The sequence below is a fragment of the Anas platyrhynchos genome, chromosome 4 (assembly GCF_047663525.1).
Source record: "Anas platyrhynchos isolate ZD024472 breed Pekin duck chromosome 4, IASCAAS_PekinDuck_T2T, whole genome shotgun sequence".
Taxonomy (NCBI): domain Eukaryota; kingdom Metazoa; phylum Chordata; class Aves; order Anseriformes; family Anatidae; genus Anas; species Anas platyrhynchos.
Window position 1 is genome coordinate 7602443 of NC_092590.1, and position 27768 is coordinate 7630210.

The following is a 27768-nucleotide window of genomic DNA, read 5'->3' on the forward strand; positions in this document are numbered from 1 at the left end:
AAGAACTTTGCCTCAGCAACTTCCTTAAGGGACTGAAAACACAGAGCAAATAAGAACAAAGGAAAACAAAACAAAGCCACCAACTGACCAAATCATTTTTATAGATATTTATTGTAATTTTCAAAACTATAGTGGTCAAAAATATCCAGTTTCTATACAGTAACTAAACGTTCACATCAGGTTTGAAAGGACAATTCTAACGTATACCAAAACAACGTCAGTCCTTGTTAGTAATCTCCTGGATTGGAAGTCTCAGGTGCAGAGGTTGGCGTAGACGCCTCAGGGATTCTTCTGCCTGCAGCACGAGAAAGAAGGCATTGGTCTTGTGCAAGAAACCAGACGAATCAAATGGAGGACGCTGAACATTTACAGACACTCGGGTCACTCAGCCCGTCTCCAGAGAGCTGGGTATGCCCTGTTACACCACCTTCCCCTCATCCTCCCCAAAGGATTATTTTCCTGAAATTACAATTACAAAACTCATACTTGCAGTCTGTTGAAAAAGCATTGGACTACCTAGCCTTCTGCCAACATTGACTCATGAAACAATACCATTAACCACAGGTCTTGAACTAAAATTAGGGGTAGTTTCAATTTTCTTTAATGACACACTGAACACTGGGTCAGAGATGGGATGGGAAAATAAGAATTGAGGAGTAGGATCAGCTGTTTTGTTTTTTTTTCCATGAAGACCACATTGTTTCTCCCAAGCACACCCACCACCTTTTCTACAATACAGGAGACCGGATGGAAATCTTTTACCTAAGGAGTAGGATTAAGCTGTCAAATGCTGAACTCTATTAGAATTCTAATATCCTATTAGAACTGCTGGGAATGCAACGTAGTCAAGTATGGAAAGAGCAGGTGTGCAGGGCTCAGAAACCAACTTGTCTGAACTTTCACTCATGCAGTCTCCCTTTCTGATGACGCACTGAAGCAGCCTACATGTCAGTGGCAAGCGCTGGATGGTTAAACAGCTCAGACTGGTTGATAAGCAATGAATGCAACAAACCTTGAGGTCAATTTCTGTTAGCTGAGAGTTTACTGAAAAAGTCTTAACCCAGAGGCTACTAAGGACTGCGTTTAAATACCTCTGCTACGTCTTCTTTTAGTTTGTTGTACTGTTCGACATTGAAACGCTTGGCTTTAGATTTCCGGTAGAAGTAGTGGAGGAACTGCCTGTCCTTAACATCAGGGTAAAGGTAGTCCTGGTGAAGAAAGAGGGGCACAGGTAGGAGGTTAGCAAGAGAAACAAGTAGAGGTCAGAAAAATTCAGCCTGTTTCAGGAAGGTTTGTCCAGTTCAACAGGTGTGTGCACAGATACACACACAATACGTGTACTGTTAAGAGGCTACGTGTAGAGGCGTGCCCCTAGCAGCCTTTTTAAGACACGTGGTAGAAGTCATTTTTATCACGTCTAGAGGAATTCTCTATCATAATAACAGCTTGATCTTCATGACTGAAGCCACCGGAGTGAATGGACACGGCTTTCCAAGGAGGCAGAGAAAGTTGAACAGTTATTTCTCCAAGACTTTCTATCTCAAGAAAAGGTGCCAACAGCTGTTCTGAAAAGCCAAGTGGCAATCTCTGTATTTAGAGATTTATGTATATCTACATACATGAAGTAGGAATACCTCAGCCCTTTTTAAAAATCAGTGAGGAGTAAAATTCAGAGATAGCTGGTCATAAGAATTGACACATCTTCCCTTTTCACTAAAAGAAACTGACATCTCATGAGGTCTATATGGATCCCCTGGTATTGTGGAAGGAAGCAGTATCCAGATGTCTACTTTGGGAGTAACGTACAGAGCTACAACAGGAAAAAGAAACCAAGTCTTACAGGATTTCAGGACTTGCCTGTATTTTGCAGCTCAGTTAACAACTGTTGTGTTTTGTATTTTTTGTTGCTACTGTTCAGTGCCTTGCTTCCTGGCCAGCTGCAAGGCAGTGTTCACGAGCTGGCACAGCACTACTAGCTGCTCTCCCTTTACAGCTACGAGCCAGGTGCCATTTACTGGTGAAAACGGTCTACCAAGATCTAAAATAAAAGGTAAATTTCATTCATCCCTTCTCATTTCCCAGGTTATGAAGTCCTACAGGCTCTAGTAGTTCTGTTCTAGGTTCTAGTTCTGTTCTAGTAGTTCTGTTCTAGGTTCTAGTTCTGCTCTAGTAGTTCTGCTCAACAGCTGCTCTGCAGTGCATGTGTAACAGCACCTGGCTTGACTTCAGATCCCATCAGAAACCAAACAAGCCCTCATCTGATGGCAAGGCTTTGTACCAAATTGTTTTCATCAGAGCCCAAAACATGATGATTTTCAGAATCAGTTCTTCTTCACAATACTCCAGACACTTCCAGGAGGAGGACTCACCTGTTTAGTAAGAACAAAGTAGGCATAGAAAGCCATGGCACTCCCGTAAGTGATGAAGTACGTGACTGGCTCCATGATGTCCCAGGAGTAGACCCACCACGTGAGCCATGCCAGCGCTCCGCCTTGTGTTGACATCAGAGCTAAGCCGACCCACAGAAGCCTGGAGGTCTTTGCGTCTGCACTGTCCATGATTTTGGCTTTCATCTAGGGAGAAGAAATACAGGACCCTGTTCAAGCAAACAGTAGTTGAGGAGCTGCTCGTCAGTTGCACTGCATTTACTCCTGCTGGGCTGGATCCCTTTTCAGTACTCTCCTTTTACTAACTTAACCTGCCAAGTAAGACAAGGACTGAAGTCCAAGGGCAACCAGACCTCCTGGCTGCTGTGCACCAACAGATGCTGCTCTTAAATCTCCCCTCCCCGCTACTGGAGATTCACATCTGCTGGATTTCCATTTATCATTCAAGGCAGCTCTGGTTGATGCTGAGGCTGGTCCTCACACAGCAGGTCTGAAGCCCAGGAAAAGTTTCTGCCCATCCTGTCAGGCTCTTTCTGGCTTCCTCAGCTCAAGTTTGGTTACCTTAACCTGCCTCAGATCAACATTTATACTTTCTCCTCTTGGATTACAGCAACCATTAGTCCACACAATCTGCCTTGATGCCTTGGTGACACCCAAAACCTATCCTAAACCATAGATGATTTTTACCTCACTATTGTTTTTTCTGTAATGAGCTCAGAACTCAGCCAGCAAAGTGGATGCTCAATCCCAATGCTAGCCATGTGTCCAGGTGTTGTGGTTTCTACCCAGAGAATACAAACAAAGCAGGAGGGAAAGAGAACTGAACTGAAAATTATTTGAATTGAATTTGAATTGACTTTGTTTGCATGACAAACACAGCAGACACACCCCAGCCTTTCATGCTGATCTTCTTCTATCACAGGACTTACTCTTGATAAGAGGAAATGCTTTTGTATTAAAAAAAAATAAAGAAACAACCCCCCACCCTCTTCTTCCAACCTGTTCAAGAGGCATCAGCTGTTCCTTCAGATGGTCCAGTTTCTGCAGCAATTCTCTCTCCTTCCTGATCTGGTGATCTTCTAAATGCAGAGCCACGAACAGTCTGTGAATCAAGGATTTGACATCTTCCATTTCAGTAGCATGCTCACTACTCAGCTTATCTGAAGGGAAAGTGTTTGTCATATGAAACATTTCAGGAATCTGCCCCTCTCTGTTCTCTCCCCCCACCTCAACCCCCAAAGCAGGACCATCCAATGGTACAAAACCACAGAGAAACTGTTTTCTCCTGAGTTTCCACTTGTCTGAGATTTCCCACGACTCTCACTAGATGAAGTGAGATAATCAGAGTCATTAAGCACGTCTCTTACCTTTTACAGGAGGTGACACGCTGTACGCTGTGCCGTTGATAAGAAGCTTAAAGTCATTCCTCAGTAAGACCTCCATCAAGGTTGCATCAGAAACCTTGCTACCATCTGCGGATGAAAGAGTAACACCATAAAGCATTCCCACTGAAAATAATCTTAAACCTTAGCTGATTTTTACTAATGATTGCCATTCTTACCCAGTAACTGATACTAAACAGTAAGGAGGAAAACATTAATACCGAGTGTGTGCCTAATGCCTTCTCTACAGGTAGCATTTGGACTTTGCAGTTCTCTCGGTGTCACTAGGTTTTACTGCTACTTTTCCTACTATTTCACTAGGTGGTCTTCAGTGCTTTACCCCAGTGAGACTGTCCCTCTGTGTTACACACATTTCTCACATTTAATTTCACCATGCTCTGCAATATCAGCATCTCTATTTGCACTGCTTGGATAAAGGAGACAGCATCTGGCTGCAGACCTTCAAAACACAAACACGCACACAGCCAAGGACCTGAAGCATACAGGAAATTTTGGAAAAAAAAAAGAAAAAAAAGTTAATTCCCCAAGCAACTCCCACTCAACAAATACTAATAATAAATAATAATAATAAAAACATATATAGTGGTCATTAATGAAGAAAGTGTCTCTCGTAAGATATTTCATAATGCATATTTGAGCAAGCCTTTAGAAAAGGAGGCTCAAGGTTTACTTTTAAAAGCCTCATTGAATGTAAATATATAAAAAATATAAAAATGGATAGAAGTGTAGTGATGTCGTCCCTAATACGAGCAGGCATGTTGTGTTCTCTTGTGTTATGACTCTGACTAACATTGGCACTCCCCGACCTAGCAAAATTCGCACTCTGGTAGACTTGTGGTGTCTTGAACAACAGGTTGCATCCACGTGAGAGATGGATCCATTCCTACCTGACATTCAACAAGAAAGGGCAGAGGGGATTTAAAACCTCTGCCTATGTGTGGCATCTTCCCCTACCCCTGCAGAGGGGTGCGCAGGAGCAGAAAGCAGGGGCTTTATTCTGGAGATGAATTATCGTCAGGCTACAAAATCCGACAAAGGTTTTTGTCTGCAAAAACTTGTCATGGTTGGCTGTTTTTGTCTGTATTTTTTTTTCCAATTATTTATTCACTGTAACTCTGCAGCCCGGCCCCAGCTGCTGAGATGGAGGCTGCTGAGCTCCATGAGCTGCTGCACCGTCTGGCTCCCCGACCTACCTGACGTGGGTAAGAAAGCAAACCTGGAAGGCTCTTGCTTTCAGTCCAAAATCTGAAATGTTAACGTGCCCAGCCACTTATTCTGCCCCCCTCCCTTTCTTTTTAAACGGTGTAATAGAACATGGAACCTCATTTGCATGTAAATTAAGGTGACATTTATAAAGTGACATTTAAGCAAAAAAATCCTTTGGAAAAAAATGCCAGACAGGCTCTTTGTGCTGGATCTGATACAACACACATTCATTAACCTGGCCAACCTTTCATTAGCTGAAAAGCAGGAAAGTTTGGGGAGGAGGGCTTGTGTAATTTCAGAAAATTCCATATGGGCATTCCTACACCTAGCACAGGTGTTCAAAAATGTGGACAAAAGGATATTTTTTGTCTGCAGAAATTTTGCAGATCTGCTGACAATGACAGGGGGCATCAAGTACAGCACTAATGCTTTCGTTTGAGGCCAGGCTTCATTTAATGGCTAAATGACACAGAAAAGTGTCTGCCTTAAATCAAACCTTCATGATTTTTCTTTGGTAATAAATGTTTAAATTCAACTCTGAACACTTGACCAACTGTTTCTCTTTACGGTATCAGTTTCCTAATGAATTAAACATCTGAGCTGATCTCTTCCTTTACAATTCACTTGAAAACACAGAGTAGAGTTTTTTCTGAAAAACAGCTTTAATCAAAGCAGATGGGGTTTTTACTCCAAAACTGGGTGTTTGAACAGATGACACTGGGTGAAAACAGCCCAAATTGTGCCTCACAACTGACTGAAGTCTGCACTGAAGCAGAATAAGAAGTTAACGTGGAGCTTTCCTGACATAACACTGAAAGATGGGATTCATCAGTGAATCACAGACATTTATTTCATGGATGCTGCTGCAGAGACAGCAGTACTGAGAGGCAACTGTTTGCTGGAGCGTGTTCCTGGTTAGCCCTGCCTCAACCCCCTGAGGCATCATTTTCAGTGAAAACTTGCCCATTAAGGGGAAGGCCAGCTGCTGACAGTGATGATTTGTCACAGTGCCTTCTGAAAATACAGGACAGCCTCAGAAAATTATCTTTTTAAAGAGAATTTTCTACCTTTGCTGTCCAGCAGATAGAACATAAAATCAAAACCATGCACAAGCTGTGGTATACATGAAGCTCACGCACACTGGGATCCACACAGATCACACCTCTACTGATCTAGAGAATGCAAATATGTTGTTCTGTGTGATATTGTTCTGCTTTACTAAGTCAACTTCCAAACACAACCACAACAGCTTCTCCAAGATCCACGGCTTCCTAATCTAGAAGCATCAGTCTGTTTTCAGTCCCTGCAGTTCCCTGCACTATCAGCCAGGAAGAAAGGGCACGTTAAGAGCGCACACAGTTCTGAACCTTTGGACAACCTGCCCTGACCCCATCCTTTCTTCTGTGTGTTACCTGACGGAAAATAAATCTTTTAACAGGGATATGCCATCTTTTTTTAAGGGGTGGTGGGGAGTTGGGTGTGAGGAAACAGATGCTTTTAGTTAAAGGGCTGCAAACCTCCCCAGAAATAACCACTTCTGAAGTGGTTATTTCTGGTATTTTAACACGCTACAAGCAGAAAAATCACATCAATGCTAACACGTAAGTATAGCCTTTTCCTTTCAGCCCAAGGGCCCTGAAATATGGTCCTCCAGCTGATTAATGAAACCTCTCTGAGTTTCAAAAAGCTGCCCTTTATCACTGCACACATTATCTGGTTGCTTAGCTCCTAATACATTTTACATATGAGTTCAAATTTGCATTAGGGGAAACAGATTCTTCCAGCTCCAGAGAACAGGGAACAACGGGCAGACATCGTCCTTAGGAGCCAGACTGGTTGCCTCTCAGAACAGTCACAGAGAACAAGGACACAAACAGATCCCAAGGAAACCAGAAGAGACTCATTTGTTCAGAAACAGCAGGACAAAGAGAAGCTACCAGAAAAAAATAATAATAGAGGAAACTAGGAAACTACTGGGGAGGTTATAATATGTCCAATTCTGCATTTTAAAACAGCCTTTCTAAAAAGACTCTGATACTGAATTTGAAACACCAGCAAACCTTGGAAGTTTTCAAGAACCATCCCAGCAGCAACGATGCTAAACCTGCTGGAGGACTGAAATCGTTTCAAGTGAGAAGTACAAAATGAATGAATTCCTTTTTAAATCAATTGAAGACAGGCAGGAATGGAAGATACCTGTTGTGAAGACTTCTGCTTTCACAATTCCTTTATCTTCTCTCTGTACGTCTTTCAGGAATGCCCCCACGGTCGCTACCATGGGTTTCACAGCGAACTGGCAGCGTTCCCTTCTGGTGGGCAACGTCAGCGTTATCACGGGAAGACCATGCCTGTAATTAATAGTCACTTCTGGGAGAAGAACAACAAACGGAGTGAGAAAAAAACAACATATTGTAAGTTGCAGCTTAAGTTAAACGTTGTTTTTGAAGTACAGGATGAATAAAGAAAACCAAGCATTACGTTCTGCATCTCCTTAATGCACGCATTACGATGTCCTCTGGAACATACGTATGACAAGCCCCTAACCTCATCTCACACCATCGAGCCTCGTGAGATGCGTGCTTGCATCTCTCTCTCTCCTTAGCTGATGGAGACATGCACCCTTGTCCCAGAGAAGCTGCCCAAGACCCCGCAGGGAGTCTTACCATCAGATGGCACCAGCGTGCTGTAGCGGGCTCCTTCCCGGCGCGCCCAGGTCCTGGTTTGCCTCCAGAGCTGCACCTGCTGCACAAACACAAAGAGCACGTTTCAGAAAGGTTTGGGTACAAGGAGGGGCTGGGCAAAGGCAGCACCCAGCCCAGAGATGACCAGGACCCGGCATTCCTCCGGGAAGCACTTTTCAGGAATAAATAAACTGAACCACGCTAAACCACTCCGGGGATGTCCAACACTGAGAAATTTGTGTGATGTAACCTTCAGGCAACAAAGGCAGTCAGAAACCTCGATGAAATAGCAAAATACCTTAGACACAAGAGTATTGTTAAACACACACACGGGCTAGCAGCCCAAGAGAGCCAAAAAACTCCACCACACGCTGTAATGTGGTCATTTCCTCACCCAAGTAGGAGAGTTTCCCTGCAACAGAGCACACACATACCACCAGGCTCCATTTGGGGTAGGCAATTACACAAACACACAAATTTAGAAACCTGCAGCCTACCAGCAAGGAGAAGCCATGCAGAATTTGATCTGTTTTACACAGAAGACCCTGAAGCAGGCAGGTTAAAACAGCCCCTGGTGATACTCAGCAGCCTCCCATCCAGCTGTAAAGGTGTGTCACTTGTTTCTTATTGGGGATATTTACAGGTTTGGCTTTGTTTTTATGACACAGACACTTGACATCCAACTTTGCCATCACAGTCAAGATGCCTGTTGCCCAGCCCTCCCCAGACACTGACCTGCAGCCTGTCTGTATCCGAAGGTTCGTTCATTTATTTTGCTCTGCATTTGGGCATCTCTTTCGTTTATGGAGGAAACAATGCATTCAACAATGAATATGTATTTTAACATATTTTGTTATTAATATAAACATATTAAATTACAAATATTTAATATGTTCAATTCAGTTTATCAAAATGAGATCTGTTAAGGTATTTAATCCTATTATTCCTTCCATAGACTTTAACATTTACCACTCATGATCCATTGAAAGCATCTTTATATATATATATATATATATATATAAATCTATATATATATCTTTATATACAGAAGTTTTTCTTCTTTTTTTAAACTGTCTGTTAACGCAGGCTACCCAGTAAAACCAGAATTTGTGAAGAAAAGCAAAAGCCACGGAGCAGAGGCGTTGAACTGAGCTCCTGGTAATGAACTCTCTCTGCAAGCACTTGGTAGATGAACGGGGCAGCACGAGGGGCTGAATTAACCTTCTCCCTAGGCCTCCAGATTTAAGTCTCTGGTTTCAGCGGAGTTATTAAATCCCGCGCCTGTCCCCCACAGCAAAATCGCCGTGCCCTTGTCAAGCTGCTCGGAACAGCAGCTGCTGTGCCACTGGAAGGCATCGATGCAGCTGTCACGGCAGCCGAAGGGAGGAAGGCTCCGTGCTACGGGGCCACGGCACCACCGCCTGCACCAGCACTGCTGGCAGCGGGAACAGCCGTGCCCCGAGCTCGCTGCAGGGCTAACAGCACAGCTTTGGGCACAGCAGCAGCAGCACCAAGAAAGCAGCCAGAAACAGGATGGGGGAGAGACGAGGACAGCAATACCTTTACGCTACGAAAACAAACCAACAAGCACATGATTTGAAACAAACAACAACAAAAAATATCAAAGAAAACCCACTATTTTCGAGTGGCAAACCACCCAACCTACCTACATCCCATTTTCTGAAATGAGCTGATCCGGTGAGCAACCTTTTACAAGGCTGGGTAGCTGCTGCTGCAAACATAAAACTCAAATTTCTGCGTGACCAGTTTCACGCACGGAGCTAATGTCACCCCCACTACAGGAGGGAGCAGGAAAGCCTCCGACCTCCCCCAGCACTGCACATGCAGACACAACCCATAACTTCTGCATAAAACTGCAACGCAGGTAGGGAAAGCAAGAACAAAAAGAGCATTTTTCGCGTGAAAAAGTTACCTTGCAAAAGGAATTCTACAAAAGAAAAATGCCACCGGGCTCAGGTCCCCACTCAGCTGCCCAAAGCTGCTCCTTGCTGCCAGGCAATTCCTGCTCCTGTAGCACGACGTGGGGTCAGCAATGCCTCAAGGCAGCCTTTAGGGAAAGAATTATTGCCACAGCCTGCTATTATCAGTGCTGTGGTCTCCCATATTTTCATTTCCTGCTCTCCAAGGCGATGATAAGAAAGAGACAAGCACACTAACACGGCGCGCTGCTCCCCTAAGCGTCAGCCTTCCGCCCTTTATTTTAATTACGCTGCATTAAAACGCACAGGAATTAAAACCTCTCTCGCAGCGAGGCTTCCAACAGCAGCCTAGCGCTACGGTTTTACCCTGGGCAGGAGGGGAGAGAAAAATCCTGGGGGAAATCACCAGCTGCGATGCCTGAGGATGAGCCCTGGGGCTCAGAAGGGGCAAGGTGGGACTCGATGGGGAGCGCAGCGAAGGCACCGCTCCAGATGCTGCCTCCTTGTCTGAGCCAGGAGGGGACAAAAGCCACGTTAGGCACTGTTCAGTGGGGAGACATACTACAGATAGCTGCTTTTATCTTCTGCGTTGGCTTGTGTATGTATTTTTTTCTTCATCTCTAATAAAGACACCCGGAAGGTCTCTCTCTGCGTATTGGATGGTCTCTGCTCCAGCCTGAGTGTAATAGAAACAAACTGAGCAATTAATTCATCACCGAGTAGCAACCTGCCATTTGAGACCAAACTATCTCCAGAAAGGTTAAAAACCAAGAGAAAGGAGGAAAAAAGCAGGTGTTGTCACAGTCCACTGGGCTGGCAGATCTCGAACAACCACGATTACCAAAAACGAATCTGTATTCAGCCCGGGTTTGCAATAACTGCACAGAACGCATTTCCCTTTTTAAAATGAGTCACCACCGCCTGTTTTGGAGATACCGACCGCTAGATTTCTGTGCCGTGCTTATAAGCAATCACACAGGCAGGAAAACAAGGTGTCAGGAGCCCTAGCAGCCTCCTACCATCATTTTGCAAGTGCTCGACTGAGCTGCAAGAACACCTTCTCTCTCCCTCTCTTCAACTTTTCAGTGATTTGCCCCCTTGCTTACATTGCTTCTCTGCTGGTCGCAGCTCTTCGTGCTACAACGGCTTCAGCACAGCCGGCAGCTCCGAGGCACGTTGCTGAGATTCAGCTGTGTCCCCTGCAAGGCTTCAGGCCAAGCAAAGCCCCCGCAGGAGACAGCGCAGATTCTGGGCTAACCCTGAGGTGCTAGGCTGCATCTCACCCTGGGATGACACTTCTGACACGTGGGAGTACTCAGGATGTACTTCTCCTTCCTAAATTAAAAAAAAATAAAAATGATGACAAATATCCTCATTTTCCTCTGACTCAGCCTTACCAGGGACCTCCCACAGCTCATTGCGAAGTCCCTGAGTATTTTTAAGCCCTTCCTCAGGGCAAATCCAAGTTTGAAAAAGTAACCCAGAGGCCTCTACATCCGAGAGCTTTGCCGTCTGTTCTCCAGCACCTCTCCAGGTCCGACGATTAATTCATCAGCACAGACTGGGTTTGTCATTTGTCCCACCTAATGCATCTCTGCTCTGCTGCCGTGCTTCCAAAATCCTGGCCTGGGAAGTGCTGCAGTATTTAAGGGTACCGAGAGGGACTTTGCTTTCAAAAATATGCTTATAATAGATCCCATGAGATAAGAAAGTGGGCTTGCTGCAGCTCTTCCTACAAAGATCCTGCAAAGAGAGTATCTTAATGCACACAGCTGTTTCCATATCACCCTCCAAAAAAATGCTCCAACTCAGCTCCAGGAGAAACAGTAATTCTTCAAATTGCCAGCCAGGAAAAAGCTCGTCTATATTTCGGCTGAAACGAGGTAAAAAAAGAGAAGTAACAGAAGGATGTGGAGCCAGATTTACACACTGAGAGGTTTACCAGAGTTGCAGCCAACTCTTGTTTTTCTCTTAAAGGGCTTTCGGGATTGAAGGCACCGGACAGGTTGTGGCTCACAGGAAAAAAAAATATTCAGAAAAGAGAGCTGCTCTTTCCATTTGTAAAAATAATTTATTGCACTCTTCTTATGTGTCAGCAGCTAAATTTTATTTAGTTACCTCCTGAAGAGCATTTCCCATCAGTTAAACTCGCGCTCCCGTTAAAATCCCGCAGATGCAGCCAAGCAGCACACAGCCTGCAGCAACATTTCCTTGTCCATATAGTTATTTAAACACGACAGACCATAAAAAGATGTCTTTATAACAAACACCCATACCTCTGCTCCTTCATCCACTTTCTTTAAAGGTCTGCAGTTAGGTGAGCCCAAAGACTTAGGGCAGGCAGCTGTAAACAGGTAGCTTTCCAAAGGGACACTACAATTTTCTTTTGATGAGTTGATGAAAAATAGGCAGGGACGGAAGAACTGACAGGTTAGAGCAAATCGAAAGCTTTTCTCTGTCAGTGGTTGGTATTAATATGCACGTGCAAAGATTTACATCCTTCACAACAGGTGACTGTAGAGTAATTCCCCAGAGGAGCTCAGTGGTTAGTTTATTTTCCAGCCCTGTATCCTGTTACTCCGCTGTAGATGCTCAAATTACTTGCAGGGAGTGCTTAATACACTTTTTAACCTCGTTAAAAATTAACCAGAGAAAACAATGGCATAGCAAGGCAAGGAAGCAGAGGGCTGATCCTTCTCCTTCCCATAGCTTCGGATGGGCAACATCAGAAAATGTCTGAGGCAGCCACTGGAAGAACATCCACAGCCAGAAACCAGAGAACTTAAGAATATAACTAATAAGAAACTTCAACAGGTTTTGTCAGGAACTGTAAAGCTGCCGTTTCTTAGATCCTGGCAGCAGGAAGAAAATGTAGATAGAAAAAAAATAAATAAAAAAAGAGACGAAAGCCACAATGGTAATATATGAGGACTTCTGTCCAAGGACCTACCACTATCAAATACTCGTGGACGGAGGTTTCCAACCTTGCCACTGCCCCAAGGGACACGCCGAAGTGCTGCCAGATGTCAAGAAAAGACACTTTTGCTTCCTTTTCTATCTTTCTCGTGGAAATCTCAGCTTCTGGAATGGTGACGGGAGAAGACTTTTCATCTAAATGCACCAAAAGGCTGTGGCTTTGCTGATGCTGCCAGCTTCCACGCCGCTGACACCTGTCCACCCTTCAAAGTCTTGGCTGTGGACAAGAAGCCTGCGCCTTCATAGCCTTTCTGCAGAGCAGGCAAAGAGAACAAAGAAACGTTTGCAGTAGAGATCTCCGGAGGCTTTTTCTAAAGCTTATTATCCTAAGAAAAACAATTAAACCCAGTAAGAGAAGATCAAAGCCCCCGTATGCCCTGCATGGCGTGTTCGGATGCACCCGCCGTGCCCTTGGGGGGGGGGGGTAAGCAAATCTGCAGGCTAGCTGCTCGCTCTTCACCCCGGAGCCTTTGAACTCCAGGCAATTAGGAGCTGCTCGGCTTCCTCTTCCTCTGCGAGCTCACTCAGGACATTTATTTGAAGGGCTGGGGCAACAGGCAGGGGAAGCAGCAGCCAAAAGCTCCTGCCCTTCTCCCCAGGCCCACCAAAGCATCGGCACCTCTCAGATGTCGCTGTTCCAGCACAAACAGCTTATCCCCAGATGCTCTAACACAGTGATGGAGAGGCAGCATCTCTCCTCCAGCCCCACACACCTACACCAAGCTGCCATGGAGGCACTGGGGCCGCTGCGGCCAGCAGGCTCCCTGAACTGAATTTAAAGTTATTCCTAGTCCCTAAAACAAATAGGGACCCCATTTCTCCTTTTTGTCAGCTGTAGCCATCAGGCCTCGAGATTTCCGTATGGGCACTTGGAGGGATCTGGGCGACATCCATCACCTGCAGTGTTCGCTTCATTACAGCATGGGATGAGGAATGAAGCCAACAGCATGTTTGTGCATCGTGCTTTTATCAGTGTGATGTGTTATATCCTCCTCCAAGCTGGACTGATGTCCACTTCCAAACCCCATCCTTTAATCCCAAAAGGGACCTATCTAAAAAAAAGAATATCTTCAAGGTTACTCTAAAGAGCAAGATATTTTAAGAATTTTCTCTAGAAGAAACAACCTGGTTTTGTGCTACAGGTCATACATGGAGATGTCAAATCTGGATGACTGTTATATTGGATAACTTTGCTGATAATATTCTGTATATTCAGTTTCATAGGAGAGAAGAAATGTTTGCATGTAAGGAAGCGTATGGAAAGCACGCAGGACAACAATCCTGTTTCTTCTTTTTCTTTTTTTTTTCCTTCCCCTTCTTCTCCCCCAGCCGTCCCGTCTGAGAAGCAATTTGCCACCTTCAGCCTTTTGGTGATAATACTCTTCAAAGACGTTTGAGATTTACATTTCCAAAAGGATACAGCAGATGATGTGCTCAATGTACTAACAGCTAGCTGAGGAGCACAGGGGGGTGCCAGACGATGAGAGCTCTGGGCACAAACACCTCCGGCCAGCAGCACCTCGGTGAGTTCAGGAGAGACCCACGGGTGCCTCTGGCTGTGGCTGAGTGACGGAGCACCACCAGCGTTACCTGAATTAATTCTCCCCCGTTCGAAATGCCACAGATAATGCTTACCTTTTATTAAAGCTCAACAGGCAACAAGCAGGCGAATTAATTTGTTGAGTTAGCACCCAAACGCGCTATCGTGGATACACGCGGATTGAAGTTCATGGAAACAACCACAGGGAAAGCTTAACTCGAGTCTTTGCAGTAATAAAAACTGAGTATAATCAAATGCCTGATTCAATCAGCCAAGCAGCAGAGCATTACACACAGGAGGACGGCAAAGAGCTCTGTTACGAGCTTTCATTTTTCATTTTTTACTAGAAAGAATTGCACGCGACGTATCACAGCACATCAGCATGGTTTGCATGCTCCCAAATGCAACCAAGCACAGAGCCTCATCTACGCTGCCTCAACGCTACTGCAGCTGAGTCACCTCGTGAGCAACCACAGCAAGCATCAAAAGGCAGGGACCCTTGTTTCCAGCCAAAATTTACTCGTTTGGGGGAGGCACAAGGCTGGGATCGAGCCTGCCTGCCGTGCTGCACAACGCAGTGAGATGCCTGCCCAAAATGCTCCTTCAGCCCCCCGAAACACACGGCAGCACTGAGCTCAGGCACTCTGAGATTCCCACTTCACTGACATCTTATTTATGAATATGACAGGTAAAATTTAGTAGCTATTACCCATCAGTGTATCAGTAGCTCCATTAGGCTTTATTGGTTCCTACCCCAGGCTTGTCAAGCATCAGGATTTCAAACGGGTTATAGCACCTTCTGCAGAAAGGAGGAAGACAATTTTTCAAGTGAATTTTACAAGGAGAATCAGCTCCAGGAATATAAATCACAGATGAAATAGCAGAAGGTTTCATACAGCACAAACATAATCATTGCTTACAGATTCCCTGCAATCAGGAGAAAACTGCTTATTTTCTTCCCCCCTCGGTCAAGCCAGCCTGCTCTGCCATGCCTCCGTCACAGCATGAATTCCTGCTTCCTTGCACACCAGGCAGAACCCAGCCTTTGCCAAACAGTGAGCGACTGAGTGACTTCCTTGCCTTTCTGGTCTGAAATCCTGCGCCGACAGCTGCAGGCGGTTCCCCAGCAATCAGTGAAGTCTCTGAAGTCTCTCAGCGCCGTTTTTAAACAGAGCTCACTTTTGTTTCCCAGTTCATCATTCACACGTAGGCGAAGTGGAGTCGGAAGTAAAACCACTTACTGACTTTAAGGGACCCTGGGACTCGATTTTTTCTTCCGTGGACAGCCAGGCTACGTCAAACACTAAGTGTTATCTCTAGAGGATTAAAGCAGCGAATCAAAGAAGCCTTTGTAGCCAGAGTTTCACATTAACTGGCAGGTCAATGAAACCCTGAAAACCGCGTGGACGGGGCTCAGCCAACTCCCAGTCCACTTCAAGGTTTTATTCTGGTAAGGAACGGTGACATTATTTGGGGCTTTTTCAACACGATCCATCCCTGTTTTGCTGCCAAACAAGCATGTTCATTGCTTGCAGAGCCTTACTGCTTGCCTTCCAGCCTCACCTCCCCGAACAGCAGCCAAGCAGCAAGGGGAAAAGCTCACACACTGCCTCAGCTCCCCGGGCAGGGGCTGCCAGTCCTCCTCGCCCATCAAAAAGAGATGCTGAAGCCTCACACTTCTCTACCAGCCACCGTCTCCACCGTGCTATTATTCCTTGCTCCTTCCTCCTGCATTTCCAGTAGCTTTACATGGGAGTTTAGTAGGTGAGAATAATAATAATAATAATAATAATAATAATAATAATAATAATAATAATAATAATAATAATAATAATAATAAGCATTATCAAGAGATGAGTTGTAATATCAAGAGCCTAGTGCTTTTGGCTGGAAGGCAGCTTCTTAAGCAGCAAATTCATTGCACAACTAATTAATCTTCCAGCTCAAATTCATCTGTCTGGCTTCTGCCTCACGCTCTACACAGCTGGCATCGAAGATGTCAGGGATTTACTCTCGCCGGACGCAGTTATGTATTGGTGTTGGTTAAGTTGTGGTTGATATGCTATGTTTGTTCCAGCATCGTTATTAAAACATTAAATTCAACAGCATTAAGTGCACAGTGCAAGTGTCACACACTTCTCAGGCACTACCACGTGCCTCTATCTCACCTCCAGCACCAGTGCCACTGTGCCCATGGTGACGCCCTCCCCTGACTCCCAATTTGCCTTCTAACCACCCCTAAGATCTTGTCTGTGTTTTACTGTTTTTAGGCAGACCTTCCGTAACAAGCACAACCAGCGGTGCTGCAGGAGCTTCGTGCAGCAGAGAGGGACAGATCCACCAGGAGAAGGGCAGAAAGGGAGCACCACTACTCCTGCAGCTCGCCCAGACAGCCTCAGCTGCTCCAAAGCATTTCCTTGAGTCTTGAAGAAGTCACCTATGGGAACCCATATATCTTAGATCAGATAAGAAAAGCAAAATAGACACAACAAATAAGTAGAAGTCAAGTGTTCTCTGAAAGGAAAAAACAGCCTTTTTCCTAAAAGGAGAGTCTCTGGCCTAGCTGACTACATTTTTATTAAGGCATCTATCTGCACTCACAGTTTGCATCCTCAGGAGGAAACGGGGCGAACACTCCGTGTCTTCGTGCCTCCTGTTTCGCTGTCAGCTGCTGGGTGCTCAGGCACAGCCGGCAGACAGCTCGTCCCCGCACCCAGCGGCTGGCAGGGCTCAACCACAAGGCACTGAGGCTGCCAAAAGCCTTTTTTTTTTTTTTTTTAAATGTTTTTGGAAAAGATGAATGGTTGGAGGCAGGAAATACGTTTTTAGTCTTTAGAGCACTTAGAGATAATTTGATTAGAAGTCTCTTCTCAGGCTAATTGAGCGTCTCTGTCTCTGATCCCCAGACACCCGCTGCAGGCAGGGCAGAACAACTACATCCTTTAGCCAGATGAGGAGAAAGCAAACAGCACCGCAGCTGGAATGACTCAGAAAGGTAACACACAAAGCCTGTGGGGCAGCAAAGAACAAACCCTGGGCGCCGTGTCTGCAGCACCTATGAAACAGCACCGTGTGCTTCCTCATGCCAGCACCTCAGCTTCACCCCAGCAGAGAAAAATACTAACAACTAACAAAATCATTACATTTTGGACTGTCCATCTGTCTTCATTTTAAACCTGTTACATATATATTAAGAAATCTGCATAATTGTGTTGATTCAATTCTGTTTTGATCAAAGCACCTTGTTTTTCTGTGTGTGTTTGCTTGCAGTGCTGCCCACCTGCTTAGTACACCACACATCCAGAGGAATGCATGGCACTGAAACCACAAAAGGCAGCTCCTTTCTATCTTCTGTGCTTTCACCTCTCATGCTTGTGAGATTTATCAACCCCATATCCACTGCTTAGGCCAGTTGTATCTATTTAATCCCTACGTGATTCCTAACAAATGAATCTCTGCAGCTTCCAACCATTTACACCGCCTGTGAGTTCCCTTCAGTCATCAGGATCTTGACGGTACCAGGAAGCCTGAAAGCAAATTTACTATTTCAGGTACTGCTGTGTGAGTGCTCTTATCCCCCTGTCCCCTGAAACAATTCCTCCCCCACACACAACCCGAAAGGACAGTGGTCTTTCCCAGCACCCCAGCATATTCACACGGTGTCCTCATTATTAAACCCTTTCTTTTCAGGGGTGAAAGTGCTGTGACAACACCAAAACAAGCTGTCAAACCCATAGCCATGGTGCAAAAGCAGTTAACCACAAGGAGAGAAGCCCTTGCCTGGTCTCCGCACCCACTGGTGTAACACGAACACAAACCATCACTGGGAGAATGGACTTAAAAACTGTTGGTTTTTTTTGTTGTTTTTTTTTTGTTTGTTTTGTTTTGTTTTGTTTTTTAAAGGAACCAGACATTAATTGTCCTTGCTCAAGAAGCAGGGCCCTTTGCAACCATTTCCCCAGAGAAATGTGATCTCTGCGTGGTTTATTACCTTACGATGCTGATGGGTGCAGAAAAATGAGACTGAGAGCAGCCGGCTGCAGGTAAATAATTAACCACTGCAATAATGTCAGCCTACTCCTCAGCTTCATTCTCCTTAACTATGCTTTGATCTTCCCCACAGGGCTGAAGCGGGTAGCGTATCTTATTCAGCAACACAGGTGTATTCTCCCAACTGGATGCACACAGATCCTGCCAGAAGACTAAAACAGAGTTAATCCAAGGTGAATTCCAGTCACTCCTCCTGTCTGTTCAGATAAGGCATCGCCGGGATGTTTGTTTGCTCTGCTCTTGTTGCTTCAGGAATTTCAGCTCCCCACGTCAGGAAAAAAAAAAATTGCTCTGTCTGCGAGCTGAGAGGGAGAACGATTCTTAGTCTTCAAAATTACTTGGAGGAGACAGAGGGCTGACATTTTGCAGCTTCGGATCAGCCAGATATAGACCAGGGCAGGGAGGAACAGACATGGAAAAAGTCATCCAACTCCAGGCCCCTGGGGCTATGGGCTAAGGCCAGCAGCAAGCACAGAGCAGCCCAGATTTCTGCAGCTCCCAGAGGATGCCCCCGAGTCCTGGCAGCACCCACAGCTCCACAGGGCAGGGATTACAGCACCTCTGACCTCTGCTCAGCACGGGGAGCTGCAGCCTGACAGCCCCGCTCGCGGCAAGGACGGGCATTCTGCAGCTGCAGCCAGAACATGAAGCAAAACATCCTGAGTACAACCAGTGAATAACAGGGCTCATAGCTGGAAAAGGTTTAAAACAAAGCTCGAGACTCCGTTTTCCATTGCAACCTGGGCGAAATTAGGAACTTCATCTACTTCATTGGCATCAAAAGAAGCTGACTTTCCTTCAGTTTTGAAGAAACTCTGATCTTTGTAGTTGACAAAACTCAAAAGTTTGGTGCTGAAACTTCTCCTCCTCCGAGACAACACCTTCTGCATTCAGCCAAGTCAACCTTTAACTTCGGTCAACACATCTGACCAAGGTAAAAACCAAACTCCCAGTCCCAGAACTCAATCAGACCCACCAGCTACGCACAGATGGGCACACTTTCCAAATTCCTGTGCTATTTTTTTTCATCTCTCAGGAATTGTTTATCTACAGGACATGAATCTCAGTTCTCAGGAAACAACGTCACATCTCCTTGGCTATAAAAGCCTGGAAAAAACACAACCCAAATGCACCTCAAGGGCTCAAGTAACAGTGGAAGGCAGATACACAGAGCCACTGCATTTTGTGTAGAAAGTAAGTACCTGATGTTTTTGGCAAGTTGTGACCTTATGAAAACACATACACACAAAATACTCAAGAAGGCTGAGCTAAGTTCCCTACAAACACACAGTAAAAGGACTCTGGTAAATCTCTCAAATGAGAAAATCTGCAGCTTCTTGAGAAAACAGCGCCTTGAGGGAGCTGCAGCAGCTTACACCAAACACCCCTCTGAGAGAGTTTTCCTGGAGTGCTGAAGAACATCTGAATTGGCTTACTAACACTAGCAAATGGGGAAAAAAGTATCTAATTAGCAACAAGTGAGTAATACAGACACAGAACAATGTTTACGATGTGCCATCACGGGAGAAAAACACAAGGGAAAGAGCAGTCCCAATCTCTTTGACACCAACATATTTTGCTGCAATCTGCTTTTGTAGCGTGCCAGCTCCACGAGGGAGCATTTGCTACGGATTCATGAGCATACTGAAAAAGCTCTTTTATCACTTGTTCTGTGGGTCTGCAGAGCACAAGAGGCCGATCAGGCTCTGTACTTGTTTTCCCCATGTCTGCATTTTACTTCCCCTCAGAATCACACAATTGAAGTCCAGTTCAATACCTGCCTTCTTCCGAGTCTACTTGTTGCAGCCGGAGTCTCTGAAGCAACCTGCCAACTTCTCACGTTTAAGCAGAGGCATCAAGGCTACAAAACAGTGATTTAAACTAACAGGGATGGCCTGAACAGTTCTGCACTTAGGAGGGGAGATAAAGACCCCAGAGAACGTGTTGTACAGAGCAGAGCACAGTGCTACAAGCCAGGACCCATGCAGACAAACTGCTCGCTAAATACAGAGAGTTTGGGCTAAACACGATGGTCCAGCACTTCTGTTCTTTCACCATCACCTCTGAATAAGCATTTTTGTTCAACATTTCCCTCCCTCTGAGTACGTGCTGCCGGGGTTCAAGCATATTTTCCTCAACTTGAGTTTTTCCTGCCCGTCTGACCGCTGCCACAAAGCCCCGAGTATTTTCGTAACGCTCAGCCCCTCGAGTCGCAGGACCACACAGCAGGCTCGCTCACTGATACAGAGCTTCCTCCAAACCCTAGAAACCATGAGGAAAACCATAAAAGCCTAAGGGCTTGACTTCTAAGTGTTACACAGCATCCAAAGTTATCAGCATATGAATGATCAACATGAACCTTTTTGTTTCAGGCTGGTAATAACTCCTGATAGCATCTACCTTATTATGTAGCTTCGTGCAGCTACCTGCTGCACTACAGCTAGGAATATCCCCGATCATCATACATGTAGGAATATCACACGCTGCCAAAATGCGTGCCACGAGCATGCGCACCGTGATGCCTGGATAGCTCGGGGTTCACTTAAAAACAGCCTTGGAGGATGCACAAACACGGATCCGGGATCCAACCAGCAGCATGAGAGACCAAGCAGGAAGGTGTGAACTAAAATAAAGCTCACACCTAACACAGGCACCATGGGGGTTTAATCCTGGGGGTTACCTCGCACAGAAGCTCCTCACGAAGGATCCCTGATGCTTAATTCAGTGCCTCCTGTCACACTCGTGGCCAGGGCGGGTGAGATGCACTTACTCTCGGTTCTGGCAGCAGCAGAAAACAGATTGCTTGAGACCACAGGCTGCTGCGCCTCAGTTCTCTCCCAGACCAGATTTAGCAGACTTCCTGCTTTTAGTTAAAAATCTTAGTGGGAGTCAAGACCCTTGACCAGCAGCGCTCAGTGGATTCAGCATTACTATCCTCGGGCACAGCCAGATCGTGACTTCAGCTCTCGTATAGCATTTATTGTGCCCCTGGTGCAGGAAGCTAACTCCCATGTTCAGGCATTGCATTTCTGTTACAGGTGTGTTTCATCCACCAGGCTGGTGTTGTTGTAGCCGTGTTTTCCTTTCACTCTTTGCAATCTCTCCCCTCACCTTCATCTTCTTTCCTTCTTCTGGGCAAGGCAGAAACAGGATCTGCAGAAAAGGAAACTGAGCTACCCTGTGGTTACACAGTGGCTTTGTCATCTCCTACCAATTTTCGGGCGGTTTAATCCATCTTCGCTTACTGCAATTAACTTAAAATTTGCCCATTCACAAACACGCCTGTTCAACCAGGTACACCAGGCTAGCCAAAACCTCGGCCCCACTTCTGGGCAAGGAAAACCTTCAGCACCCAGCCTACAGCACCAAACCTTCAGCACCCAGGTTCAAGAAGCAAGCGAAGGACATCAAGCAACATGAGAACGTACCGAGAATGGGACAGGTCTCAGAAACAAACAAACAAAAAAACACTTGCAAAAACCACAGCAACGTTATTCTGTGAACACTGTGGTACAGCAGGTCACACACAACAGGTAGGTGAGCATTCCCCCCACGGAGAACAACCCAGAGGAGAGCAGTCTGACCAAACTGATTTCCTTACGACACACAGCATTTGGTTTGCCAGAAGAGTAATGCAATTTCTCCTCCACTCGGGCAAATACGTTTAAAGATGCTTTTGAGATCTCCAAATCGACCTCGTGGTCTCTCGCTCTACTCTTAAGCAACAGCAGGGAGATGCTGGGAGGATGAAATCGCTGCCTGCACTGCAAACTGACAACACATCTCTCGTATGCAGTTAATTTATTCCCTCTCCATCTGACCAGAACATGAAGACTGAAGTCATTTTGATCTCAAATGACCAGACAGTAAATGCGAAGATAATTGCTTCAAAATTGTTTCTCTGAAGGAAAAAAAAAGTAAGTTATGATCTTGCCTGTGCATAATGCACTCAGCGTTTCTGCCCTTTTTGAAGACTGTGCTCGTCGCGATAAACACCAGTCTCAAAAGCCGAAGTTTCCTGTTTTCACAGTGAACAACTTTTTCTGGTTTCAGTCTGGGGGAGGACTAAACGTTTCCTCACCAGCAGCAGAGGTCGTGCCCTCCGGCCACCACCACACAAGCCCATAGCTGTTTATCCACGTCTGCCCAGCCTGCTGACGTGTGCCACGTCCTCACAGAGCACGAGCCTGGTGAAGAATTGGTTTATGGACCAAAAAGGGTTTAACCTTCAGCAGGCAAGCAGCCAGCCATGTCCACTTTAATTCCTATTGCTGTCTTCAGCTCTAGTGTTACACCACTCTAACGTGAGGGATTTACTCTGCTACTGATGGACCTGACCTTCAAGAGCCTAAATCCGTAATTTCCCAGCACTTGGGGATCGTGGACTTTGGGTCAAGCGTGCCCCGTATGGCCATCTATCCTCAGAGCCATCGGGCTCCAAAGCCCTCGTAAAGCGGCTCAGTTACAGGCAGGACTTAAGGCAGAGCTGGTCTGGCAAACACCAAGCACATCGGGGACAGCACGCAGCACCTGCACTGGATGCAATTTCAGGATGAGCCAGGACACACGGGTCAGCCGAGGACAGAAAAGGTCAGAGCACGGAACAGGCACGCCTGGAAACCGCCCGCTTCCCGGCCTCCCTACGCAAGTTCACAGAACAAAGAGCTCAAATTAATCGACGCTGGGCTCGCCGCTTCAGCCCGGGACACGGTGAGCAGCTGTAAGCCTGGCAGAACTGATCTCACAACAAAGCCACCTCTTCCCCTTGAAAACCTCATCGCCGAGGTCTTTACCAGCGTCCTGGCTGAAGACAAGGCACATGCAGAGAACCTCTCCCTCCTTTCGCCTTTCTGGAAAAGAGCAAAAGAGAGAAGTAAGCAACCCAGAGCGACAGCTGGTGCTAGATGCCCTTAGCAGAGACCTCCCATCATCAACACCGTACTCCAAGGAGGCCCCGAAGTGACAGCGACCCTCCTCCAGGCTCAGAAGAGCTTGCTGCCTTCTCACCTGCCTGCAACAGCCTTCCTGCCAATGAAAACCCTAAGGAGAAGTTCACCTCACCACAAAGAAGCAAACCCAAACCAAAACAGCCAAACAAAAAACCATCAATCCCTTTCCTTTCTCTCCCACCCCTTCAGTAATGAAGATATTACGAGCTCTGGAACAGGCTCTCACTTTTTGACCTTTAAGCTTTAAAACAAATTAAAAAAAAAAAAACAAACACACCAGAGCACCAAAAGCAAAACAAGCACTATTACAAGCGAGTGATACTCCTAAAACACACACGGCTTTTGTAAACAGCATTAAGTCCTCAGTGCTTTCACGGTGATTTGTGGTAAACCTCCAGAGCACCCAAGACATTTGCAGAGCAATTTTCTCAGACATCCTCCAGAGGTTCAGTATCAGGTTGTTTCCCCGTACAGAAAAACCTGACAGCAAAGCCTTGCTCGGGGTGCCAGAAGGAACAGCACCGGCCTCGGGTGATCCTCACCCCACAAGGGGTGAGAATTCACACACGGTTCCTGCACTGCTGGGATTATGGCAGCACCCATAAGGTTCCTGACCAGAAAGCAAAGTTTGGATCACGACGCAAACTTTTGTTGTTGAAAGGGGAGGAAAGACAGGGAAAGATACGCCCAGCAGCCACGAATTATTCCCGTTCTTGGCTTCAATTATACCTCAATTTCCGAAGGGCCTGCGTAGGCTGCAAATACACAGCAAGGACTTGAAGCACACTGCAGTGAGATACTCAGCCGCACAGCGCAGTCGATGATAAATCCACTCCGGTAGCTGCCTGTGATGCCCCGGGGTGGCTGCCTTGGCAGATCCCAACAGAGCAAAAGAGAAGGGGTAAAAGGAAAAACACGGGAAAAAAAGGAAAGGGACATTTCAAATCATTCCGTGGCTGTTTGGACACATCTAGAGCATTACTCCCAGCGCTGCCTAAAACCTAAGGACAAACTGGAAATGTTTAATGCTCGAAGTGGTATGGTAATTTGGGGGTAAACAAGGACAACTAAAAGTTATTAAAAGGAAGACCAGGAAAATGTTAGACCCAGTCTGAAGAACGGGGCAGTCGACAAACTTATCAGCTGAATGCATTAAAAGAAACATTTTTGACAGATATGGATGGCGCTGGGAACTGACAAAACAAGAACAAAAAGCTCCCTGGCCTGCTTTTTTGCAGATGAACAAGCACAATGGCTCTCCAACAGGCTGCAGTTTGCCACTAGGAAGAAATTTTTCCTCAGCAACAAGCACAGGCGATATCCTAACTCAGGAAGGAAGCAAATGCCCAACACTTCTCACCGATGCGTTTGCGAGTGAACCTGGTTTTAAGCCAGGACGGCCAGCACAGGCTGCATCTCCCACGGCTGCAGAGCATCCCCGGTGCTGCTGGCAGCCTGCTGCAGGTCCCCACTGCACGAACTGAACTGCGAGCCTCATGCATAGGAACGGCCAGAAAAAGCAACACAATTTTAGTTTCCCTGCAGTGCCGAGTTTAAGTAGATCAGCTTAAAAAGAAAAAAAAAAAAAAAAGTAAGTAAATCAGCCCCTGCAATGTTGTCTGGCTTGAACTGTTCATGAAAAGACAAGGAAAAATGGCAATTTCAAGCTCGATCCTGTGTTAACACATCCACTCTCCGTCGTGGCGTGGTGAGAGGCACTCCTCCTCGCCGAGAGCCGTGGCCTCGGCGTGTTTCTCTGAGCACAGCACGAGCAGCGGGAGTTAAAACCTGCAAGCCAAGTGGGAAGCGAAACAGCTGGCAACCCCTGGGTCTCGCCACATACCAAATAACTGCAGCATTACAAATCTGGGACTCCACCAAAACGAACCGCATCCTGCTGGGAATAATATTATGGGTAGTAACACCGAGGGCTGCCCAAAGAACACAACAACACGCCGCACTTTGCTGGAAGAACTACGTGCCTGTATAAATACCCAACGCTTCTCAGAAAGATAAAAAAGGCGTGTACTCAAATCAAACCACACAACCGAAAATTCAACTTTATAAAATTAAGTGGAATTCGCACAAACATTGCTCTGAAAGCAGAGCAGCTAATCAGAGCTGTCAGAGGTGTGGATTTTGTTTAAGTACTGAGCTGAGAAGACGACAGTGGAGAATCCCACTCTTTAGGATAGGAATCCCTGCTTTTACAGAAAAATTAAAAGCAAATCCGGCACTCTAAAGTGGTTCATTTGTCCCCAGGGCAGCTTATTTATTAGTCAAAACCAGAGCACACAGACACGCCGTGTACTTACGCACCTGCTTGTCAGCACGGTACCAGCTGAGCACCCACCTTGGCAGCATGTGAGGACCAGCCCTGTGAGGAGCATCACCTCCAGCTCTGCAAGTGGAAACCCCCAGATGGTGCCACCAGCAGGTATCTGGGCAAACCGATCCCCATCATGGGGCACGATCCCTGTTATGGGTCACAGGGCCATGGATGGCACCAGCACACACCGAGGGCAAAGGCAACAAGCAACCAAGCTCTGCTCTCCTGAGCTGACCACAGGAGCTCCAACCTCTCCTTCCAGAGCTGGAGGCAAAACACTTCTTCAACTGAATGATGATGATGAACAGGAGAACTAGCAACGCACACGAGCAAATATAACCCCCCAGAAAAAGCTAAACAAGCACAGTAACGCTTTTCCACTAGCTTGAAGTTACAACTACAGATCCATTTAATTGATCCATTCAATTACAAATCCATTTAATTTTTATACTAACACTTTTTTTTTTTTTTTAAGTGCCTTAACTGTTCTGCAGAGACATATTCACAAATTAGAAAGGCACCCAAAGATGAAAACAGGAAGGGGCAAAGTCAGTAAACGTGCTTCGTCATCTACCATGCTAATGGCTCTGTAGAAAAGTTGGAACTCTGGGCTGCACACATAAGAAGCAGGCTATATTAATACATTCCCAACACTTCTACTTTAGGAATGAACAAAATCTCCTATTTAACATTTTTATTTTCCAAATTAGAGTTTTCCTTGACGCTACCACACCCTCTCCCTAGCCTAGAAAAGCAGCATACAAATTTAATTCCTGAATCACGTCGATGTCAAGTTCCACCCTGGTAAGTCACAGAGCTCTTCGCTTTTCTGCTACTTCCTATACCAGCAGGAGTGCCAAATCAAGCACTTTTCCTCCTCCTCCTCCTCTCCTTTTTGGTGCATCTTCTGGAGCTTTCAGCCTCATTTTGGAGACCTCGAAAAGCATGAAGCTGGCCTGCAAAGCGGTACCCCGGGGAAGTTCGGGGTGATGCACTGGCTGTGTAACGCCAGAGCATGCTGAATGGCAGCGTTAATGCCCTCTCTGATGTTTTTAGCACTCTGTGTTTGAGCCGTAGGCGATGCAGGAGGTCACACCAGCATTTATTTTAATTTCCTTCCTTCAGCGCCCTCATAACCGCGCGTGCCAAACCTGAGGGCAGCCATTCAGGTTAGCGGAGCACGGGCAGGTTAAGGCTATGGGATCCCACAGACGGATTCCTGAGCAGGGTTTCTGCTCCATCTCTCACCACGAAGCTCTCCCAGGAGCTCGATGCGACCCTTGGGTGGGTTGTGGACGGGACAGGGATGCATCGCGCTGTGTTTATCGCAGCCACATCTTCCAGCGCCCTGAGGGTGGCTGCTATTAAAAACAATCCCCACGGGTTAAACCACGTTCCCTCCGGGCGTGCAACCACACGGGCCTTCCGCACCCCCTGGGCGCTGTGAAGTCGCAGCAAACTTTTATTTTCCTCGCTTTCCCCTACCTGCTGGGGCTGCCCGAGCCCAGCGAGCCACAGCCCCGAGCCCTTCACGCAGCCAACTTCCACCACAACGCCTGGCCAGGACCGGGCAGCGCCGCTCCGAGCAAGCAACCACCACCGGCTCGACCCTCCCCGGGCTCCCCCAGCGCCCCAAATCCCCCGTCCGAGCCCCTGAGAGCCGGGGGGGAGGCAGGAGAGAGGCAGGAGAGAGGCGGGGGAAGCCCAGCCCGTGCCCGCCGCCCGCCCGCCCCGCTCACCTGAGGCGCGGGCATGGGCGCCAAGCCCCCCGCCAGCAGCCGGCGACGCCGCTCGCCGCTCCGCAGCGCCCGCCCCAGCATCGCCACAGCCTTCCTCCTCCTCCTCCTCCTCCTCCTCCTCCTCCTCCTCCTCCTCTTCTTCTTCTTCCAGCTCCGCCGTGGGCGTTGCCGCCGGGGCTGGGCGGCGGTGGGGCTCGGCGCCCTTCCCCTTCCCGCCGGGGAGGAGGCGGCGGAGGGCGGCTCCTCGCTGAGGGAGCTCCTACCACAACCCCTTCACCCTACGGGTTTGGGGTGCTGTAGGGTTTAGCCCCCCGCCCTGCCCGTTTTTGAGGCTGTTTCAGCGGGATAAGCGCTCTCTGCTGCCCCAGCGAGGAGCAGGCAGACGCCGAAGCAAGCCCCGGCGAAGTTCATTATTTCCCAGAGACTTCTGTCTACAGGAAGCTGTTGGCAGCTGCTTGCTCCATCCACATCAGCGTCTCACAGCTCTGTCACCACAGCCCCCACTGCGTTCATGTCCCCAGCTCGGGGAGGAAAAATGTGCATGTCAGCCTTTTTGGGGCTCTAGGAA

The 27768-nt window shown here is 46.8% G+C and overlaps 1 protein-coding gene across 3 annotated transcripts; it reads right to left on the reverse strand.

The window, feature by feature from the left end:
* Positions 1-92: 92 nt before the first annotated feature.
* On the reverse strand, positions 93-27538 carry MCUB (mitochondrial calcium uniporter dominant negative subunit beta). Of its 3 annotated transcripts, XM_027455937.3 has the most exons (9): positions 27201-27538; positions 22977-23033; positions 7660-7738; positions 7193-7363; positions 3755-3859; positions 3387-3547; positions 2370-2573; positions 1092-1208; positions 93-295 (listed from the first exon to the last, which is right to left on the reverse strand). In XM_027455937.3, exons 1-9 carry the CDS (start codon positions 27279-27281, stop codon positions 218-220), a joined length of 1053 nt encoding a protein of 350 aa, XP_027311738.1. In that variant the 5' UTR covers positions 27282-27538; the 3' UTR covers positions 93-217. The 3 variants fall into 3 exon arrangements, with proteins under 3 accessions (XP_027311738.1, XP_038034930.1, XP_027311739.1); XM_038179002.2 differs by lacking the exon at positions 22977-23033 and having other exon boundaries at positions 7660-7735; positions 27201-27532; XM_027455938.3 differs by lacking the exon at positions 22977-23033 and having other exon boundaries at positions 27201-27519.
* Between the last annotated feature and the right edge of the window lie 230 nt (positions 27539-27768).

What these genes read in the sequence shown, in the direction of transcription:
- MCUB (XM_027455937.3), bottom strand. Translation starts at nt 27,281, where the DNA reads ATGCTGGGGCGGGCGCTGCGGAGCGGCGAGCGGCGTCGCCGGCTGCTG. An exon ending in CGCCCATGCCCGCGCCTCAG is followed by an intron (nt 23,034 to 27,200) that starts GTGAGCGGGGCG and finishes GCTCTTTTCCAG; the next exon opens with AAAGGCGAAAGGAGGGAGAG. An exon ending in CACGCTGGTGCCATCTGATG is followed by an intron (nt 7,364 to 7,659) that starts GTAAGACTCCCT and finishes TTCTTCTCCCAG; the next exon opens with AAGTGACTATTAATTACAGG.